At 38.2% G+C, this 17,552-nt stretch overlaps 1 protein-coding gene across 1 annotated transcript in view; it reads right to left on the bottom strand.

The window, feature by feature from the left end:
• Window positions 1-11,747: 11,747 nt before the first annotated feature.
• supt16h (SPT16 homolog, facilitates chromatin remodeling subunit) overlaps window positions 11,748-17,552 on the bottom strand; it is a 41,290-nt gene continuing 35,485 nt past the window's right edge. The window contains exons 21-24 of the mRNA XM_056235690.1: window positions 16,684-16,813; window positions 16,467-16,599; window positions 15,240-15,314; window positions 11,748-12,102 (exon numbers count right to left, since the gene is read on the bottom strand). Of these exons, the coding sequence (XP_056091665.1) occupies window positions 11,996-12,102; window positions 15,240-15,314; window positions 16,467-16,599; window positions 16,684-16,813 (445 nt within the window). The 3' untranslated portion in view covers window positions 11,748-11,995. The remainder of the gene's footprint in view (window positions 12,103-15,239; window positions 15,315-16,466; window positions 16,600-16,683; window positions 16,814-17,552) is intronic.

The following is a 17,552-nucleotide window of genomic DNA, read 5'->3' as shown; positions in this document are numbered from 1 at the left end:
AGTCGCATTGACAAGGGTTGCCCAATCCTGCTCCTGCCGATCGTCTGTCCTGCACAGTTCATCTCCAACCCTAATCAAACACACCTGAAGCAAACAATTAACGTCTTCAGGATCTCTTTGCAATGGGTTGGAGATGAAATCGAGTAGTCGGGAAATCGTGTGACAAAACTGATATAACTCACTACATGTTTCCGTTATTTGTAGTCTTCAGTTTGTTTTTCCTTTTACACAAATACAAACATATATGAGCTGAAAGGAAAAAAAAAACATTTACATTTGTATACGGCAGTATGTTGTGACTTATATCAGTTTTGTTACACGAATTCGCAGTAAATATTACATTATATATACACTTTTATGCCGATGTTTATTTTAAACTCTCCCTTTTTCTTTTTTTTGGTCTCCTCTGACAAAATCTTTGCTTTCTTCGCTTTCTTCCGAGTAGCTGTTGATTCAGCCATGACGACAACATACAGACGCCGGCATACTATGGAACGCGATCGGGGCCAATATATGGAAAACGCGAGTTGAGCTCTCACGTTAGAATTTGAGGAAGTTGGGGTGGTGGGGGAAGTGACGTATGCCGTAAAGCGGTCGAATTTTGTAGTTCTTTTTGTGCTCGGGTTCCTACCCGAAACCCGAAATTACATAGTGCTAGTAAAAGCGATACAGAAACCTTCAGGCTTCGGCAGACGTGTCATTCAACCTATTGTAAGTCGATGTACCATCTCAATGGGTTTTGGTAATATATTATAAAGGTTGAAAAGTTCCACAGTGTGCCTTTAAACTATATCTCACAATTGTAACTTTTTTCTCCTAATTGTGATAAACTCGTAATTGAGAGGAAAAAGTCAGAATTTCAAGCTATAAACTTGCAACTCTGATGGAAAAAAGTCAGAATTGTGATATTTGTGAGGAAAAAAGCCAGAATTGCGAGTTTAGATATATATAACAATTATGACTTTTTATTCAAAATTGTGATAAACGTGCAATTGCGAGTTATAAAGTGTATGACATAAAGTGCAACTCTGAGAAAAAGTCATAAATGTGAGAACTAAAAACTCAATTGCTAAAAAAAGTCTGCATTGCGAGTCTAGCTATATCTCACAGTTTACTTTTTTCCACAAATTGTGAAATAAAATCAAAATTGTGAGTTATAAAGTCTGAATTGTGAGACATAAACTCGCAATTATGAGAAAGTCTGAATTGAAAGATAAGAAGGAATTACCTTTTTTTATTTAGTGGAAGAAACAAGCTTTCATACTTAATCCCTAATTAAAATATTATAAAATTTAGCAAAAAACAAAACTAACCTGGAAAAAGAACCAAGAGCAAAACATTCTTCATCATGATGGACCTAATGTACGGACCTAAAAACAACCAAACTACTTAAACCCGCCGCTCTCTTCAGCCAATCGCAAACCATCAATAAATAAACGTTGTCTAACAGTCCATGTAATGTGTTTTATTTTCCTCTCGTGTGTAGCTGAATGGCATTCACATGACCTGCTTTATCATTTTACACACTTTGCAAAAGATATTGAAATTCAATGAGTGACATCAGAGATTTGCATGCCAGAATCATTTATATTGCATAACTCACAAACAGCTGAAGCATGAGCAATATGTTGAATTACAATTTAAAGTCAAAGTAAAGGCAGAATTAAACTTAATCTCAAACCATTTTTGCATTAACCATTTACATAATCAGCTAAAATGGGAAATTGCCAAGTCACAGGTTCAGCTCTTACCATACTATAAATTCACCACTGCGGATCAATAAAAGTATTTGCTTTTTTCCATTTTTCGAAGGCAAGTCTGTTGAGTGGCGTCACTCTTCCGGTTCTTCTGGAAGACATTTCCATCGGATTGGATTTTCCACAACAGTTTTGCATCTTCTGTCAAAGTAATAAAGAATAATAGAATATTTTGCAGAAGTAGTTTCTGTTTTTCTATCAAAGCACTCTGTCAGTCATGCTATTTACCCATTTTTTTTATATATTTTTTTAAATGGGAGACTGGTCTATGCAGTAAAATGCAATTAAAAATGATCATTTTTTAAAAAGTAAATAAATAAATATATAGTCAAATAAGCAACCACATCATAAACAATGCCAGAAAAAATTAAAATAAATCAATGTCATTACAAATTCAATAAAAAATACATTTTTATACACAGCAACTTTTACACAGAAAAACTGGACAGTATTTTACTGCAAATGAGTTTACAAATTCAAGCTTAATCTGTGATGATATACATGATAAAACTCAAGCTTCAACCACACAAATCCAAAGCTGATGTTTAGGACAGTCATTTTGTGTCAGAATTCCTTCTCTATTCCAGCATGAAAGTTTTGCACTTTTAAAGCCAATAAAGCAGTGAAATGTGTGTGCTAATACTCACCAGTGTAGCAGACAGAAGGCAGTTTACGTGTACAATCCAGATCATTAAAAACACGAAACTGTGAAAACGCCACGTGCATCAGAGCTGAAGAGGAACATACACAAATAAATTGGCATTTAATTGGCAGATTTGTGCAAAAAATACAACTTTTTGTTGCTGTGGTTTCGCACTTCGTTAAAGTGAACTGAAACTTTATATTCAATGGATGGCGCCTCTTTTATATCATCCCTAAATAAAAGTTGATTAAATAAATGAAAAATTAACTAACCCGCCGGGAGCACCAAGAGCAAAACATTTTACATCATGAACCACCAACAGGAAACCAAAACTAAACTTTATTAAAAGTAATTAAATTACTGCTTAAAACACCAGCGCTTTACACATTGATCAAATTATCTTTACACTAATTAATAAAAAAATGACTTCTTTCTCAAAGTAATGAGCAGGTGAATGGCATTACCTTGACTCTTTGTCATTTTACATACTTTGCATGTTTGCAAAAGATATTAAAATTCAGAGATTTGCCTGTCATCAATGTCATATTATACACCAACAAACACATCAATCACTGCCAACTCAACCCCTCCAAGTCATCAATTTAGATCAATGCACATGACTTATCAAAAGCTACTTCCCTTCAGAGGTCAAAAAGTCAAAAATCCTTCTGGAAGTGCAAATAAAAAGCAAGCAGATGAATTTCTACCAGCGGTGTGCCTCAGGGTTCAGTGCGAAGCCCGTTTCTCTTCTGGTTTCACACAGCTCCATCTATCCTCTCATCCTCAAACACACCTCCTCCTATATATACAGCCAAACCATCATCTATTCAGACTCCTTCAACATTTCTCACATTATCACAGTTTATTCGTTATAGTTTAGACAATGGTATTAAATATGAGCAGAACTCAGTGGATATTTCACTGGTTTTGTCCGTCCTTCTGTTAGACTCTCACACATGAATTATGTTGAATATCTGTCAGCTTGCGTAAACCTTTCGATGTTGGCCGTGGATTCAGGAAACAATGATTAACTATTTTGTACGCACTCCACTCCAGCTTTATTTCTGAAACATTTCTAAATTAAATTCATAATTTCAACAAACGCAAAATACAAACAAAGTTAACGAAGTGGTCAAAAAAAAACTGTGAATAACCACCATTCCCAAATCCAAACATTTGTTCTTTCATGTCACTTCCTCCTCCGCCCACACGCAATGACATATACCTTCCTAACCCGACAGGTGCATGATAATTAACTAAATAAGGTACATACATACAAATATAAATACGCACATACTAAATAATAAAAATACTACTAATAATAATAAACAAATACATCAATTATAATAAATGTATAAATGTGAAGTCACAGAGGTAGTCAAGAAACTCCTCGGTGGCAAGGCACCGGGGGTGGATGAGATCCGCCTGAGTACCTCAAGTCTCTGGATGTTGTGGGGCTGTCTTGGTTGACATGCCTCTGCAGCATCGCGTGGCGGTCGGGGTCAGTGCCTCTGGACTGGCAGAACGGGGTGGTGGTCCCTCTTTTCAAGAAGGTGGACCGGAAGGTGTGTTCCAACTACAGGGGGATCACACTTCTCAGCCTCCCTGGGAAAGTCTATGCCAGGGTACTGGAGAGGAGAATACGGCCGATAGTGGAACCTCGGATTCAGGAGGAACAGTGTGGTTTTCGTCCCGGTTGTGAAACACTGGACTAGCTCTGAATGGAGCGCAAAAAAATGGAGCGCAACTGGAAGAAAACTAAACTAGAGGTATTTCGGATTTCATGGAAAGAGAGCTCAATTGCTTACAGAGAGGCTTTAAAAGCTGCTAGATCTGCTTATTTTTCAAACCTATTAGAAGAAAATAAACATAATCCTAGGTATTTATTTGAAACAGTGGCTAAACTAACGAAAAAGAAAGCTTCAAGCTCAGAAGTGTCAAAGCAACACGGCAGTGATGACTTTATGAACTTCTTCACTTATAAGATTGATAATATCAGGGACAAAATTATAACTATGCAACCGTCTACCACAGTATCGCATCAGGAAGTGCATTGTAGTCTCCTTAGAGGAAAAATTTGATTTATTTGTTGCTATAGGAGAGGAAGAATTCTGCAAACTCGTTAATTCATCTAAATCGACAACTTGTATGTTAGATCCTATACCGACTAAGCTACTGAAAGAGATGTTTCCAGAGGTCATATATCCTCTTCTTAATATCATTAATTCATCTTTGTTTCTAGGATACGTACCAAAAACCTTTAAACTGGCTATGATAAAACCGCTTGTTAAAAAACCACAACTTGATCCTACAGAATTAGTCAATTACAGGCCGATCTCGAATCTGCCTTTTCTGTCAAAGATATTAGAAAAAGCAGTATCTTCACAACTATGTTCCTTTCTAGAAAGAAATGATATCTGCGAGGATTTTCAGTCCGGATTTAGACCGTACCATAGCACTGAGACCGCTCTCATTAGAGTCACAAATGATTTGCTCTTATCATCCGATCGTGGTTGTATCTCTCTATTAGTGTTACTCGATCTTAGTGCTGCATTTGACACCATTGACCACAAAATTCTTTTAAATAGACTAGAAAACTATGTTGGCATTAGTGGAATTGCATTAGCATGGTTTAAATCATACTTAACTGACCGTTATCAGTTTGTAGCAGTAAATTAAGAGATGTCTTATCGATCACAAGTTCAGTATGGCATACCACAAGGCTCAGTACTAGGACCGCTGCTGTTCACTCTGTACATGCTACCATTAGGAGATATCATTAGGAAACATGGAGTTAGCTTTCACTGTTATGCCGATGATACTCAGCTGTATATTTCTTCAAAACCCAACGAAACTTACCAATTCACAAAATTAACGGAATGCATAGCTGATATAAAAAATTGGATGACTAGTAATTTCGTACTACTAAATTCTGTAAAGACAGAGATTCTAATTATTGGACAAAAAACTTCCACACGTAATAACCCAGAATACTGTCTAACACTTAATGGCTGCTCTGTCAAGTCTTCGTCGTCGGTTAGGAACCTGGGTGTGCTCTTTGATACCAACCTTTCTTTTGAAAGCCACGTGTCTAGTATCTGTAAAACTGCATTTTTCCATCTTAAAAATATATCTAAATTACGCCATATGCTCTCATTGGGAAATGCGGAACAATTAGTCCATGCCTTCATGACCTCAAGGCTAGATTATTGTAATGCTCTACTGGGTGGTTGCCCTGCACGCTTAATAAACAAACTACAGCTAGTTCAAAACGCCGCAGCTCGAGTTCTTACCAGAACCAGGAAATATGACCATATTAGCCCGGTTCTGTCAACACTGCATTGGCTCCCTATTAAACATCGTATAAATTTTAAAATATTGTTGATTACCTACAAAGCACTAAATGGTTTAGCTCCGCAGTACTTGAGCGAGCTCTTAACGCATTATAGTCCTTCACGTCTATTGCGATCTCAAAACTCCGGCCAGTTGATAATACCTAGAATATCTAAATCGACTGCAGGCGGGAGATCCTTTTCCTATTTAGCACCAAAACTTTGGAACAGTCTTCCTACCATTGTCCGGGAAGCAGACACACTCTGTCAGTTCAAATCTAGACTAAAAACACATCTCTTTGACCTAGCATACACATAATACATTATAGACTTCTATAAATTCAATGTTAGGCTGCATAGATTAGGTCAGCCGGAACTGGGAACACTTCCCTTAAATCTTGATGTACTCGCTACATCATAAGAAGAATGGCATCTACGCTAATATTAGTGTCTTTGTTTATCCCGAGGTTTTCCCGCAGCCTGCCGGATCCAGGCCGTATCCAGATCTGACGAAGGAGATTCGCCTGGACCCGATTACAATGCAGTGCTGAAGTGCCAACTATCCTCTCCCTATGGAGGATCCCTTTCCCACTCTACAGATAAAGCGCTGTGAATTCCGGCTCGCGTACCCCGAAGTGATAAAATAAAACAAAATTCTGTATCAAAATTTATAGGCAAGAAAAGTAGTTTGTTTAGGCTGGGTTGTATGAATTACAAACCTGCGCACATATTTTAAAAAGCACATAACTATAGAATTCTGAATGAGCATGTGAACGCCGTCAGCGTTAATCACAGGTTCGCGTTTAAAGTCTGATCATTTCGACGGAGGTGAATCAATCAAAGTTAACTTTAGCTGGAAGTAACATTATTCAAGAACCGCTATAACGCCAAAACAATCTGTTACCTTAAATTATATGTTTATCTCTGTAAAGCTGCTTTGAAACAATTCATTGTTAAAAGCGCTATATAAATGATGACTTGACTTGACTCTATACCCTCTACAGGGTGCTGGAGGGTTCATGGGAGTTTGCCCAACCAGTCCACATGTGCTTTGTGGATTTGGAGAAGGCATTCGACTGTGTCCCTCGCTGCGGCCTGTGGAGGGTGCTCCGGGAGTATGGGGTCCCGGGTCCTTTGCTAAGGGCTGTCCGGTCCCTGTATGACCGGAGCAGGAGCTTGTTTCGCATTGCCGGCAGTAAGTCAGACTTGTTTCCGGTGCATGTTGGACTCCGGCAGGGCTGCCCTTTGGGAACTGGGAACACTTCCCTTAAATCTTGATGTACTCGTTACATCATAAGAAGAATGGCATCTACGCTAATATTAGTGTCTTTGTTTATCCCGAGGTTTTCCTGCAGCCTGCCGGATCCAGGCCGTTTCCAGATCTGACGAAGGAGATTCGCCTGGACCCGATGACAATGCAGTGCTGAAGTGTCAACTATCCTCTCCCTATGGAGGATCCCTTTCCCACTCTACAGATAAAGCGTTGTTGAAAATCTGGTTCGCGTACCCCGAAGTGATAAAATAAAACTAAATTCTTTATCTAATGTATAGGCAAGACAAGTAGTTTGTTTAGGCATGGTTGGTAGGAAAATTACAAACCTGCGCACACATATTCAAACGAATATAACTATAGAATCAATTTTTAATGCGCATGTGAACGCCATCAGGTCACAGGTTCGCGTTTAAAGTCTGTTTAGAGAGAACGCCGTCGTCTTAGTGGCCCCTAATGTAATAACAAATGATAATTTTGCTGGAAGTGAATCAATCAAAACCAACTTTAGCTGGAAATAACATTATTCAAAATCGCTATAAAGCCAAAACAATCTCTGTTACCGTAAATTGTATGTTTATCTCTTTAAAGCTGCTTTGAAACAATCTCCATTGTTAAAAGCACTATATAAATGAAGATGACTTGACTTGGTCGCCGGTTCTGTTCATAATTTTTATGGACAGAATTTCTAGGCGCAGCCAGGGGCCGGAGGGTGTCAGGTTCGGAGACCACACGATTTCGTCTCTGCTCTTTGCGGATGATGTTGTCGTGTTGGCCCCTTCAGACCAGGACCTTCAGCATGCACTGGGAAAGTTTGCAGCCGAGTGTGAAGCTGCTGGGATGAAAATCAGCACCTCCAATTCTGAGGCCATGGTCCTCAGTCGGAAAAGGACGGCTTGCTCACTTCAGGTTGGTGGAGAGTTCCTGCCTCAAGTGGAGGAGTTTAAGTATCTTGGGGTTTTGTTCACGAGTGAGGGAAGGATGGAACGGGAGATTGACAGACGGATCGGTGCAGCTTCTGCAGTAATGCGGTCGATGTACCGGTCTGTTGTGGTGAAGAAGGAGCTGAGCCGCAAGGCGAAGCTCTCGATTTACCGGTCAATCTACGTTCCTACTCTCACCTATGGTTATGAGCTTTGGGTCATGACTGAAAGGACAAGATCCCGGATACAGGCGGCCGAAATAAGCTTTCTCCGTGGGGTAGCCGGGCAATCCCTAGAGATAGGGTGAGAAGCTCGGTCACTCGGGAGGAGCTCAGAGTAGAGCCGCTGCTCCTCCACATCGAGAGGGGTCAGCTGAGGTGGCTCGGCATCTGTTCCGGACGCCTCCTGGGCGCCTTCCCGGGAAGGTGTTCCGGGCACGTCCCACCGGGAGGAGACCCCAGGGAAGACCTAGGACACGCTGGAGGGACTATGTCTCCCGGCTGGCCTGGGAACGCCTCGGTGTCCGTATTGTATTGTTCTGCAGTTAAACTATTTCGGCATTGTCCTGAGCTCAAAAAGCACATTTTATAGTATAAAGTACATTCCTCATATTTATTTGTTGGCTCCAAATCTAATTGCTTGTGTTTTTCACTGATTTGTAAGTTGCTTTGTATAAACCCTCTGCTAAATGCATGCATGTAAATGCGGTGAAGCTTGTGGTCAGCGTCTGCAGGTCCGTTCACATTATGAGCACAATATTCAGTTTATAAAAGATGAACAGAAATCAGGAGGCCAGTTATAAACAGAACTAGTCTGACCAAAAAATCATAATAACTGATGGATGTGATCAAATTCCACTTATTGTGGTTTAGTAAATGGCCATTGCTGTGGAAATACTGTACCAGAGTCATGCAAAGCAAGCTTGTTTGAATCTGGATTTGACTGTTAAGAGAGCGTGTGATGACCAGCGTCTGCTCTCTGACACGTGCATCTCTTACAGTCACGTACAGTATTTCAGTACAGATGAGTAGGAAATCATGGTCAATTTATACAGTTAATGCCATTATGTAAATATATACACGCATAGAAAGACGCCACTGGCCAACAGACACTCCCAGAAAAGAAGTTTCATGTTTGGCTTTTTAACACTGAACCTATAGATACCAAACCTAAGTTCATGTATATGTGTTCATGTCACATGACAAAACTCACCGAACATCCAAAACAATGCTGTGTTCTGTGATTAATGTGCTCATTATATGTGTGTAGCCTATATATGATTGTACTTTGACCGGCAGAGAACTCGTGAAGAGCTTATAAAATGTATAAAGGAGTCAAAAAAGCAGCACGAGATGTGGTAAAAAAAAAGACAAATTTTACCAAGTGAAAACCTTTGGTACTGCAGCCATACAAACTCTGACTGAAAACACATTTTTTGGAACAGAACTGGTTTATATTTATGACTTTGTTTTTCTTGCAGTTTTAGAGTAAAAAGTGTTTTTTAAAATATAGATTTCATTTAAAAATTTAAAGTAAAATTCTGTAACTTCTTTTAAATTCACTTTTTTAAAAAAAACTTTTTTCACTTGAGCAATAATCTGCCAAGTGTCATCTTTGTAAAGAGATCAAACTTCAGTTTTGCTTGCTTTAAAGCATTCAAGATTTACAACAGTTAAAGTTGGAAATTTAATTTTCCGGTGCTCAAAAACGTAAATAAATGGATTATATATACTACGTAAATATAATTTAGTACCATAAAATACAAAATATTAAATAAAAAATATTATCCAACTAAAATATAGTACATTCCTTTCATTGAAATGAAACAACTTTTTAACTCCAATATCATACACGAGTTGTGTGGGGTGGGGGTGAATTAAGCAGACAGATGTAGATCTGCAAAAGGATTCTTGATATCTTGAAGAATATCAAGATTTTTTTTTAATCAAGCTCTGAATCTTTAACTACTGGTCCAAAGCCTGTCATATGATTCACACACCGACCTTTCTCAACATGATGCAAATTGCAAACAGGTATTGGATATCTTGAACTGTGCTGACAGGGCGAGGGATTAAAGGAAGGACAAAAAGGGAAACTGGAAGAGTCACATATCTTCTATATAAAATAATACAAGTCACGGATAATTGCGTGACAGGTATGATTTAGTTTATGGCACTTCAAAGGAATCCGGATATCCAGAAAAAAATATATATCACAGATATTACAACATATTAAATAAAGTTTATAATGGCTATTATTGTTCAATAAATAATAGACTGAACAAAATTATAAACGCAACACTTTTGTTTTTGCCCCCATTTTTCATGAGCTGAACTCAAAGATCTAAGACTTTTTCTGTGCACAAAAGGCCTATTTCTCTCAAATATTGTCCACAAATCTGTCTAAATCTGTGTTAGTGAGCACTTCTCCTTTGTCGAGATCATCCATCCACCTCACAGGTGTGGCATATCAAGATGTTGATTAGATAGCAGGAGTATTGCACAGGTGTGCCTTAGGGCTAGCCACAATAAAAGGCCACTCTAAAATGAGCAGTTTTACTGTATTGGACAGGTTGTTGATTGTGGCCTGTGGGATGTTGGTCCACTCCTCTTCAATGGCTGTGCGAAGTTTCTGAATCTTGGCAGAACCTGGAACACGCTGTCGTATACGCCGATCCAGAGCAATACAGTAAAACTGCACATTTTAGAGTGGCCTTTTATTGTGGACAGCCTAAGGCACACCTGTGCAATAATCAATCTAGTTTTAGGTATTCACCAGTGTAACTAGCTTCTATAACCTTAACCCAAAATATCACTTAATGTGTTATTTTCTATATTTGTGATGACAGTGGTGGCCAACTTACTAACTTTATTGTAGGAACAGAAACTAGTTTGGGACTGTTATTTAATAGCCTTACCTTATAATAATTTTATAGCCTTTCCTTATATGTATTCATCAGTATTGGTGGTAACACTTTACATTAAGGTTCATTAGTTAATAACTACTTTAGTTAGCATGAACTATTTATGAACTGCACTTATACCTCATTTATTAATCTTTTTTAATTTCAACATTTACTAATGCTTTAATAAAATCTTGTTAACATTAGTTAATGCACTGTGAATTGACATGAACAAACAATGAACAGCTGTATTTTTATTAACTAACATTAACAAAGATGAACAAAAACTAACAAATGTATTGCTCATGGTTAATTCATCATCACAGCGGTACGGCGCGTGTGATTGTCCTTTTTAAAATAAATTAGCTTTGTTTAAATTCCTAAAAAATATGGGTCACGGCTTAATGACCAAACCAGTTGAGGACCACGTCAACAAACCACTGGATGCGACGAGAAAACCCTTGATCTAGAAATAAGGTTTAAATGAGAAACAAACATTTTTTTTTTTTTTTTTCACTTAACTTTTATTAAAAAAAAAAGAAAAAGAAAAACTTTTTTTGATTGAACAATACAAGACTACCAATCCAGAATGAGCAAAAGAGTATTAAAGGGAAAAAATAAGTGTATGTTTACAATGTGTGTGTGTGTGTGTGTGTGTTTGCGTCCCCTCGAATTAGAAAAACAGAAAAAGCACAAAGTGAATCATTATGTGCTAACGTAAAAGCCATGAACTATTCAGAAACGAGCAGGACAGAGAGAGAGAGAGAGAGAGAGAGAGAGAGAGAGAGAGAGAGAGAGAGAGAGAGAGAGAGAGAGAGAGAGAGAGAGAGAGAGAGAGAGAGAGAGAGAGAGAGAGAGAGAGAGAGAGAGAGAGAGAGAGAGAGAGAGAGACGAGCCGGAAGGATGAGTGTTACTTAAACACCAACACTACGTCACATGTACGTTTCAGAACAGCGCTCGCACACACACACACACGGGATGCAACGCAGGAAAATCCACGTCCATCCGCTGATATGAAAACCACTATCCTACAGCACACACCAGCGCTGGCCGGCGCTATTTACATCAGACACAGTGTGTGTGTGTGTGTGTGTGTGTGGGGGGGGGGGGGGCAGTAAAAGAGGACTGTGGGACACGTGTTTGGCAGTGTGTGTGTGTGTGTGTGTGTCTAATGTCGCCTCTTCTTCTTGCTGCTGGGCGGTGGAGCTGACGAACGGCCTTTCCTCTTCCGGTTTGTCGTCTCCTCTGTGTCCTCATATTGACTCTCTCGATCAGCTGATGGAAACAACCAAAGATCACCAATCAGTGTGTTGTATAGTGTGATGGAGATGTGAAAACAGAAAATGTTGTTTTTTCATGCACTGGTAAATTTTGGGTTGATTTGTAAAAATAAAAAAGCTAAATGCTACTTTTTCATCTCACAATTGTGAGATATAAAGTCAGAATTGCGTGATATAAAGTCAGAATTGCGTGATATAAAGTCAGAATTGCCTGATATAGTCAGAATTGCGTGATATAAAGTCAGAATTGCCTGATATAAAGTCAGAATTGCCTGATATAAAGTCAGAATTGCGTGATATATAGTCAGAATTGCGTGATATAAAGTCAGAATTGCCTGATATAAAGTCAGAATTGCCAGATATAAAGTCAGAATTGCGAGATATAAAGTCAGAATTGCCAGATATAAAGTCAGAATTGCGAGATATAAAGTCAGAATTGCGTGATATAAAGTCAGAATTGCGTGATATAAAGTCAGAATTGCGTGATATAAAGTCAGAATTGCGTGTTATAAAGTCAGAATTGCGAGATATAAAGTCAGAATTGCGAGATATAAAGTCAGAATTGCGTGATATAAAGTCAGAATTGCGTGATATAAAGTCAGAATTGCGTGTTATAAAGTCAGAATTGCGAGATATAAAGTCAGAATTGCGTGATATAAAGTCAGAATTGCGAGATATAAAGTCAGAATTGCGTGATATAAAGTCAGAATTGCCAGATATAAAGTCAGAATTGCGTGATATAAAGTCAGAATTGCGTGATATAAAGTCAGAATTGCGTGATATAAAGTCAGAATTGCGTGTTATAAAGTCAGAATTGCGAGATATAAAGTCAGAATTGCCTGATATAAAGTCAGAATTGCCAGATATAAAGTCAGAATTGCGAGATATAAAGTCAGAATTGCCAGATATAAAGTCAGAATTGCGTGATATAAAGTCAGAATTGCGTGATATAAAGTCAGAATTGCGTGATATAAAGTCAGAATTGCGTGTTATAAAGTCAGAATTGCGTGATATAAAGTCAGAATTGCGTGTTATAAAGTCAGAATTGGGAGATATAAAGTCAGAATTGCGTGATATAAAGTCAGAATTGCAGGTTATAAAGTCAGAATTGCGTGATATAAAGTCAGAATTGCAGGTTATAAAGTCAGAATTGCGTGATATAAAGTCAGAATTGCGTGATATAAAGTCAGAATTGCGAGATATAAAGTCAGAATTGCAGGTTATAAAGTCAGAATTGCGAGATATAAAGTCAGAATTGCGTGATATAAAGTCAGAATTGCGTGATATAAAGTCAGAATTGCAGGTTATAAAGTCAGAATTGCGGGATATAAAGTCAGAATTGCGTGTTATAAAGTCAGAATTGCGAGATATAAAGTCAGAATTGCGAGATATAAAGTCAGAATTGCGTGATATAAAGTCAGAATTGCGTGATATAAAGTCAGAATTGCGTGTTATAAAGTCAGAATTGCGAGATATAAAGTCAGAATTGCGTGATATAAAGTCAGAATTGCGTGTTATAAAGTCAGAATTGCGTGATATAAAGTCAGAATTGCAGGTTATAAAGTCAGAATTGCGAGATATAAAGTCAGAATTGCGTGATATAAAGTCAGAATTGCGTGATATAAAGTCAGAATTGCGTGATATAAAGTCAGAATTGCGTGATATAAAGTCAGAATTGCGTGTTATAAAGTCAGAATTGCGAGATATAAAGTCAGAATTGCGTGATATAAAGTCAGAATTGCGTGTTATAAAGTCAGAATTGCGAGATATAAAGTCAGAATTGCGAGATATAAAGTCAGAATTGCGTGATATAAAGTCAGAATTGCGTGTTATAAAGTCAGAATTGCGAGATATAAAGTCAGAATTGCGAGATATAAAGTCAGAATTGCGTGTTATAAAGTCAGAATTGCGTGATATAAAGTCAGAATTGCAGGTTATAAAGTCAGAATTGCGAGATATAAAGTCAGAATTGCGTGATATAAAGTCAGAATTGCGTGATATAAAGTCAGAATTGCGTGATATAAAGTCAGAATTGCGTGATATAAAGTCAGAATTGCGTGTTATAAAGTCAGAATTGCAGGTTATAAAGTCAGAATTGCGTGATATAAAGTCAGAATTGCGTGTTATAAAGTCAGAATTGCGTGATATAAAGTCAGAATTGCGTGATATAAAGTCAGAATTGCGGATATAAAGTCAGAATTGCGTGTTATAAAGTCAGAATTGCGTGATATAAAGTCAGAATTGCGTGATATAAAGTCAGAATTGCGAGATATAAAGTCAGAATTGCGAGATATAAAGTCAGAATTGCGTGATAAAGTCAGAATTGCGAGATATAAAGTCAGAATTGCGAGATATAAAGTCAGAATTGCGATATAAAGTCAGAATTATCTTTTAAAATGTTTTATACTGTGGCGTAAACAAGCTTCCATAGATTTGTCTTTATTCAGATTAGTGGAAAGAAAAAACCCAACACACACATTTAAGTGTTTATTTTATTGAACTTCTATTTGAGTTGGTATATTTCAATTACAAGTCATATCATTGAAGGCTCAAACCGAGTTTCCCAAACTCCTCTGACAGGGAAACACTACTACTAATATAATAATGTTCAAATTAAATAATACTACTACATTATAGTTTTATTACTTCAAATTAGCTTAAAGGAATAAAATATTAATAAACAAAAACTACTTTTATCAAAAACTAAATCTTTACTTCAAATAAGCCAAATATACATATATCTAAAGAACACTATTCCTAAAACGTTTTTTATTTACTGTGTATTTTACAGTATTTGATGATTTATGAAGTGATAAAAAGATGAATTTTGAACTTGGCTTTATCCAAAGTTTAGATTTCTGTTCTGGAAATGTGTGCAAATTAATGCATATTTAATTCAATAATGCATCATCCGCATATTTAACCATAACATTCGAGGAAAATCGTAATCACTCGTCTTAACGTACTGTGATTGATTAACTAGGGAAGTATAGCGATATCTATAACTTTACATTTTCACCCTATTCACATGTGCCGTCCTGCCAATACACATCATACTACACCATAACAACAACTAACAGATCCTCCAGGAAGTGACATCATTCTGGAGGGAAAACAGTGGATTGAACTCACCTTTCCTGGCTTCCTCCTCCAGTTCGTCCCAGTCTTTCCCACTCTCCTCTTCGCTGCCCAGAGACGCGCTGTAATCTGAGATCAACAATCACATGATCACTCAGACAACCAATCAGGAGCTTCTGCGACCTACTAACCAATCACACAGGGTTCGTACAGACACTGTCAAATTAAATTCCAGGACTTTCAAGGGCTATAATCAGAGATTTCACTTATCAAACAATATCATTATCTTTCAAATTCTAAAAAAGGCAAACGGATAAATAAAAATGAACTAATGAAACTAAATGGTACGAATAAAGTGCAACACATGCACTGACTGGAAACTTTAACCATTGAAAGGATACTGTGATAAAGAAATCGCTTTCCTTATTCAAACTGGTTTTTCACCATTAATTATGATGGAGCGCAAGAATGAAAGCTGTATCATGTACTTGTATATGTATATGAGCAATATCACGTTCACAGCCATGCGAACTGTCTTTATATCGATATCAGACGGGCTGCAGTGTTCATTTTGTGTGAAAATATTGTCTTCTCGAAACAATTAAGCACTAATTTCATATTGTCTTTCAATAATTCAAGCACTTTTCCAGCACCTCTCTTCATAAACATGGCTGCTTTCAAGGGTTTTCCAGGACTTACATTTCAAAAAGTCAAACTCCAGCACCGCGTGCGACCCCTGATTACAGGCCGAGAACTACTGGTCCCCCTTAGGAACATTTCCTGGTTGCGTTCGAGCGCCAGGAGGAACTCTGAAGTGACGCAAGACCCGCTTGTTGTTGGGACTTTTATTTTGACGGCGCTGAGAAGGACAGCGTTCGCATTCTCCGTGTTCATCAGTGTACGATCTGTCTAACACGTTATCAGATTCAACTGTTACGAGTTATCAGCGTATGGCGTGTGTTGATGTCCAGTGTTCACAATCATGTTTCTCTCGGCCTCCTCAAAGTCGCGTTGGGTTTAGAGTTAGAGCTTCATCTATCACTGTTTTACATGTTCGTAGAGTTAGATTATACCTTATTATATATTTACTCCAGAATCTGTGTACACAGCTTTTTTTAAATCGCGGTTTCTGGTGTTTCGCGTGCGTTTGGCCAATCAGCGAACACTACCGTCACTGTAGTTCCTATAGCGCTAGACCGACTCTGAAGTACGAGTAAATTTGTCCCTCAAAAGAGTTCCTAGAGCTAAAATCAAATGCAGCAAAAGTGAAGCGAGCCTTACCATTACAGGAGTCCTCGGTCTCAGAGGAGTAGTCTTCATCACTGTCCTCCTCCTCCTCCTCCTCCTCATCAGCCGAGGGGTTGAAGGTCTCGTCCTCCATCTCAGACTCAGAGTCGTCCTCCGCTCCGCTTCCCTGAGACACACGGCACCTAATTTAAGCTAACTCCAAAAAACTCTTTTGTGTTAACCCCCACCCCTCATCACAGCAGACGCTCACCTCACTCTCAGGGTCGAGGAAGGACCAGCCGCCCTGTTCGAAGAAGCCCTCGGGGTCGTCCACTATAGTCTTCATGATCTTGGTCCAGTTCAGAGACTGGACGCCCTCGGTGTACTTGATATCACACGAGCTGCACACACACATTCACTCTGTTAGCATTAGCGATTTAACGATACATGTTTTTAGATGGCAGATGTTGACATCCTCTATATTGGCTGATATGTTTAATTTAAAGGTGCAGTGTGTAATATTTAGGAGGATCTGTTGACAGAAATGCAATATCATATACATAACTGTTTTCAGTGGTGTGTAAAGACCTTACATAATGAACCGTTATGTGTTTATTAGCTTAGAATGAGGCATTTCTCTCTACACACACCGCGGGTCCGCTCACATCGAAATGTTTCTACGGTGGCCCTGAGCGGACAAACGGGTTTCGTCACTGTGTCGTTCTTCATGATAAGAAGCTGCTAAAGTCAGCGAATAAAACACTGACACAGTGATGAACAAGTAACAATTATTCAGTAAAACGATATGTTATTGTGAATATTATTAAGTAAACATATTCTTAATCTTTGTAAAGAAACCTCATTAACCCTCTGGGGTCGGTGGTCTCGCCGGCGATACCAGCTCACTTTTTTCCTTATCAGTGCAAAAGAGACTCAAATTACTCTGTTGATTTTGATCTTACATATAAGTGTTGTACATCATTCGATCCTGTTAAGTTTGTATTTTTTTTGTGGAACCTCATAATAAAAAAAAAAGTGTTGTGCTTTTCGCCTAATAAAGAAAAATAAACATGATGCGCGTTCTGCGTTCTCTCTGTCAGTGAAGTCCATTCTGAAACGCGTCCGAAAAATCATCTGTAA

Source organism: Rhinichthys klamathensis, unplaced genomic scaffold, assembly GCF_029890125.1.
Source record: "Rhinichthys klamathensis goyatoka isolate OS25496 unplaced genomic scaffold, OSU_Roscu_1.1 h1tg000429l_1, whole genome shotgun sequence".
Lineage (NCBI taxonomy): Eukaryota > Metazoa > Chordata > Actinopteri > Cypriniformes > Leuciscidae > Rhinichthys > Rhinichthys klamathensis.
Note: the sequence above shows the minus strand (reverse complement) of the source record. Positions and strands in the feature narration are given on the sequence as shown.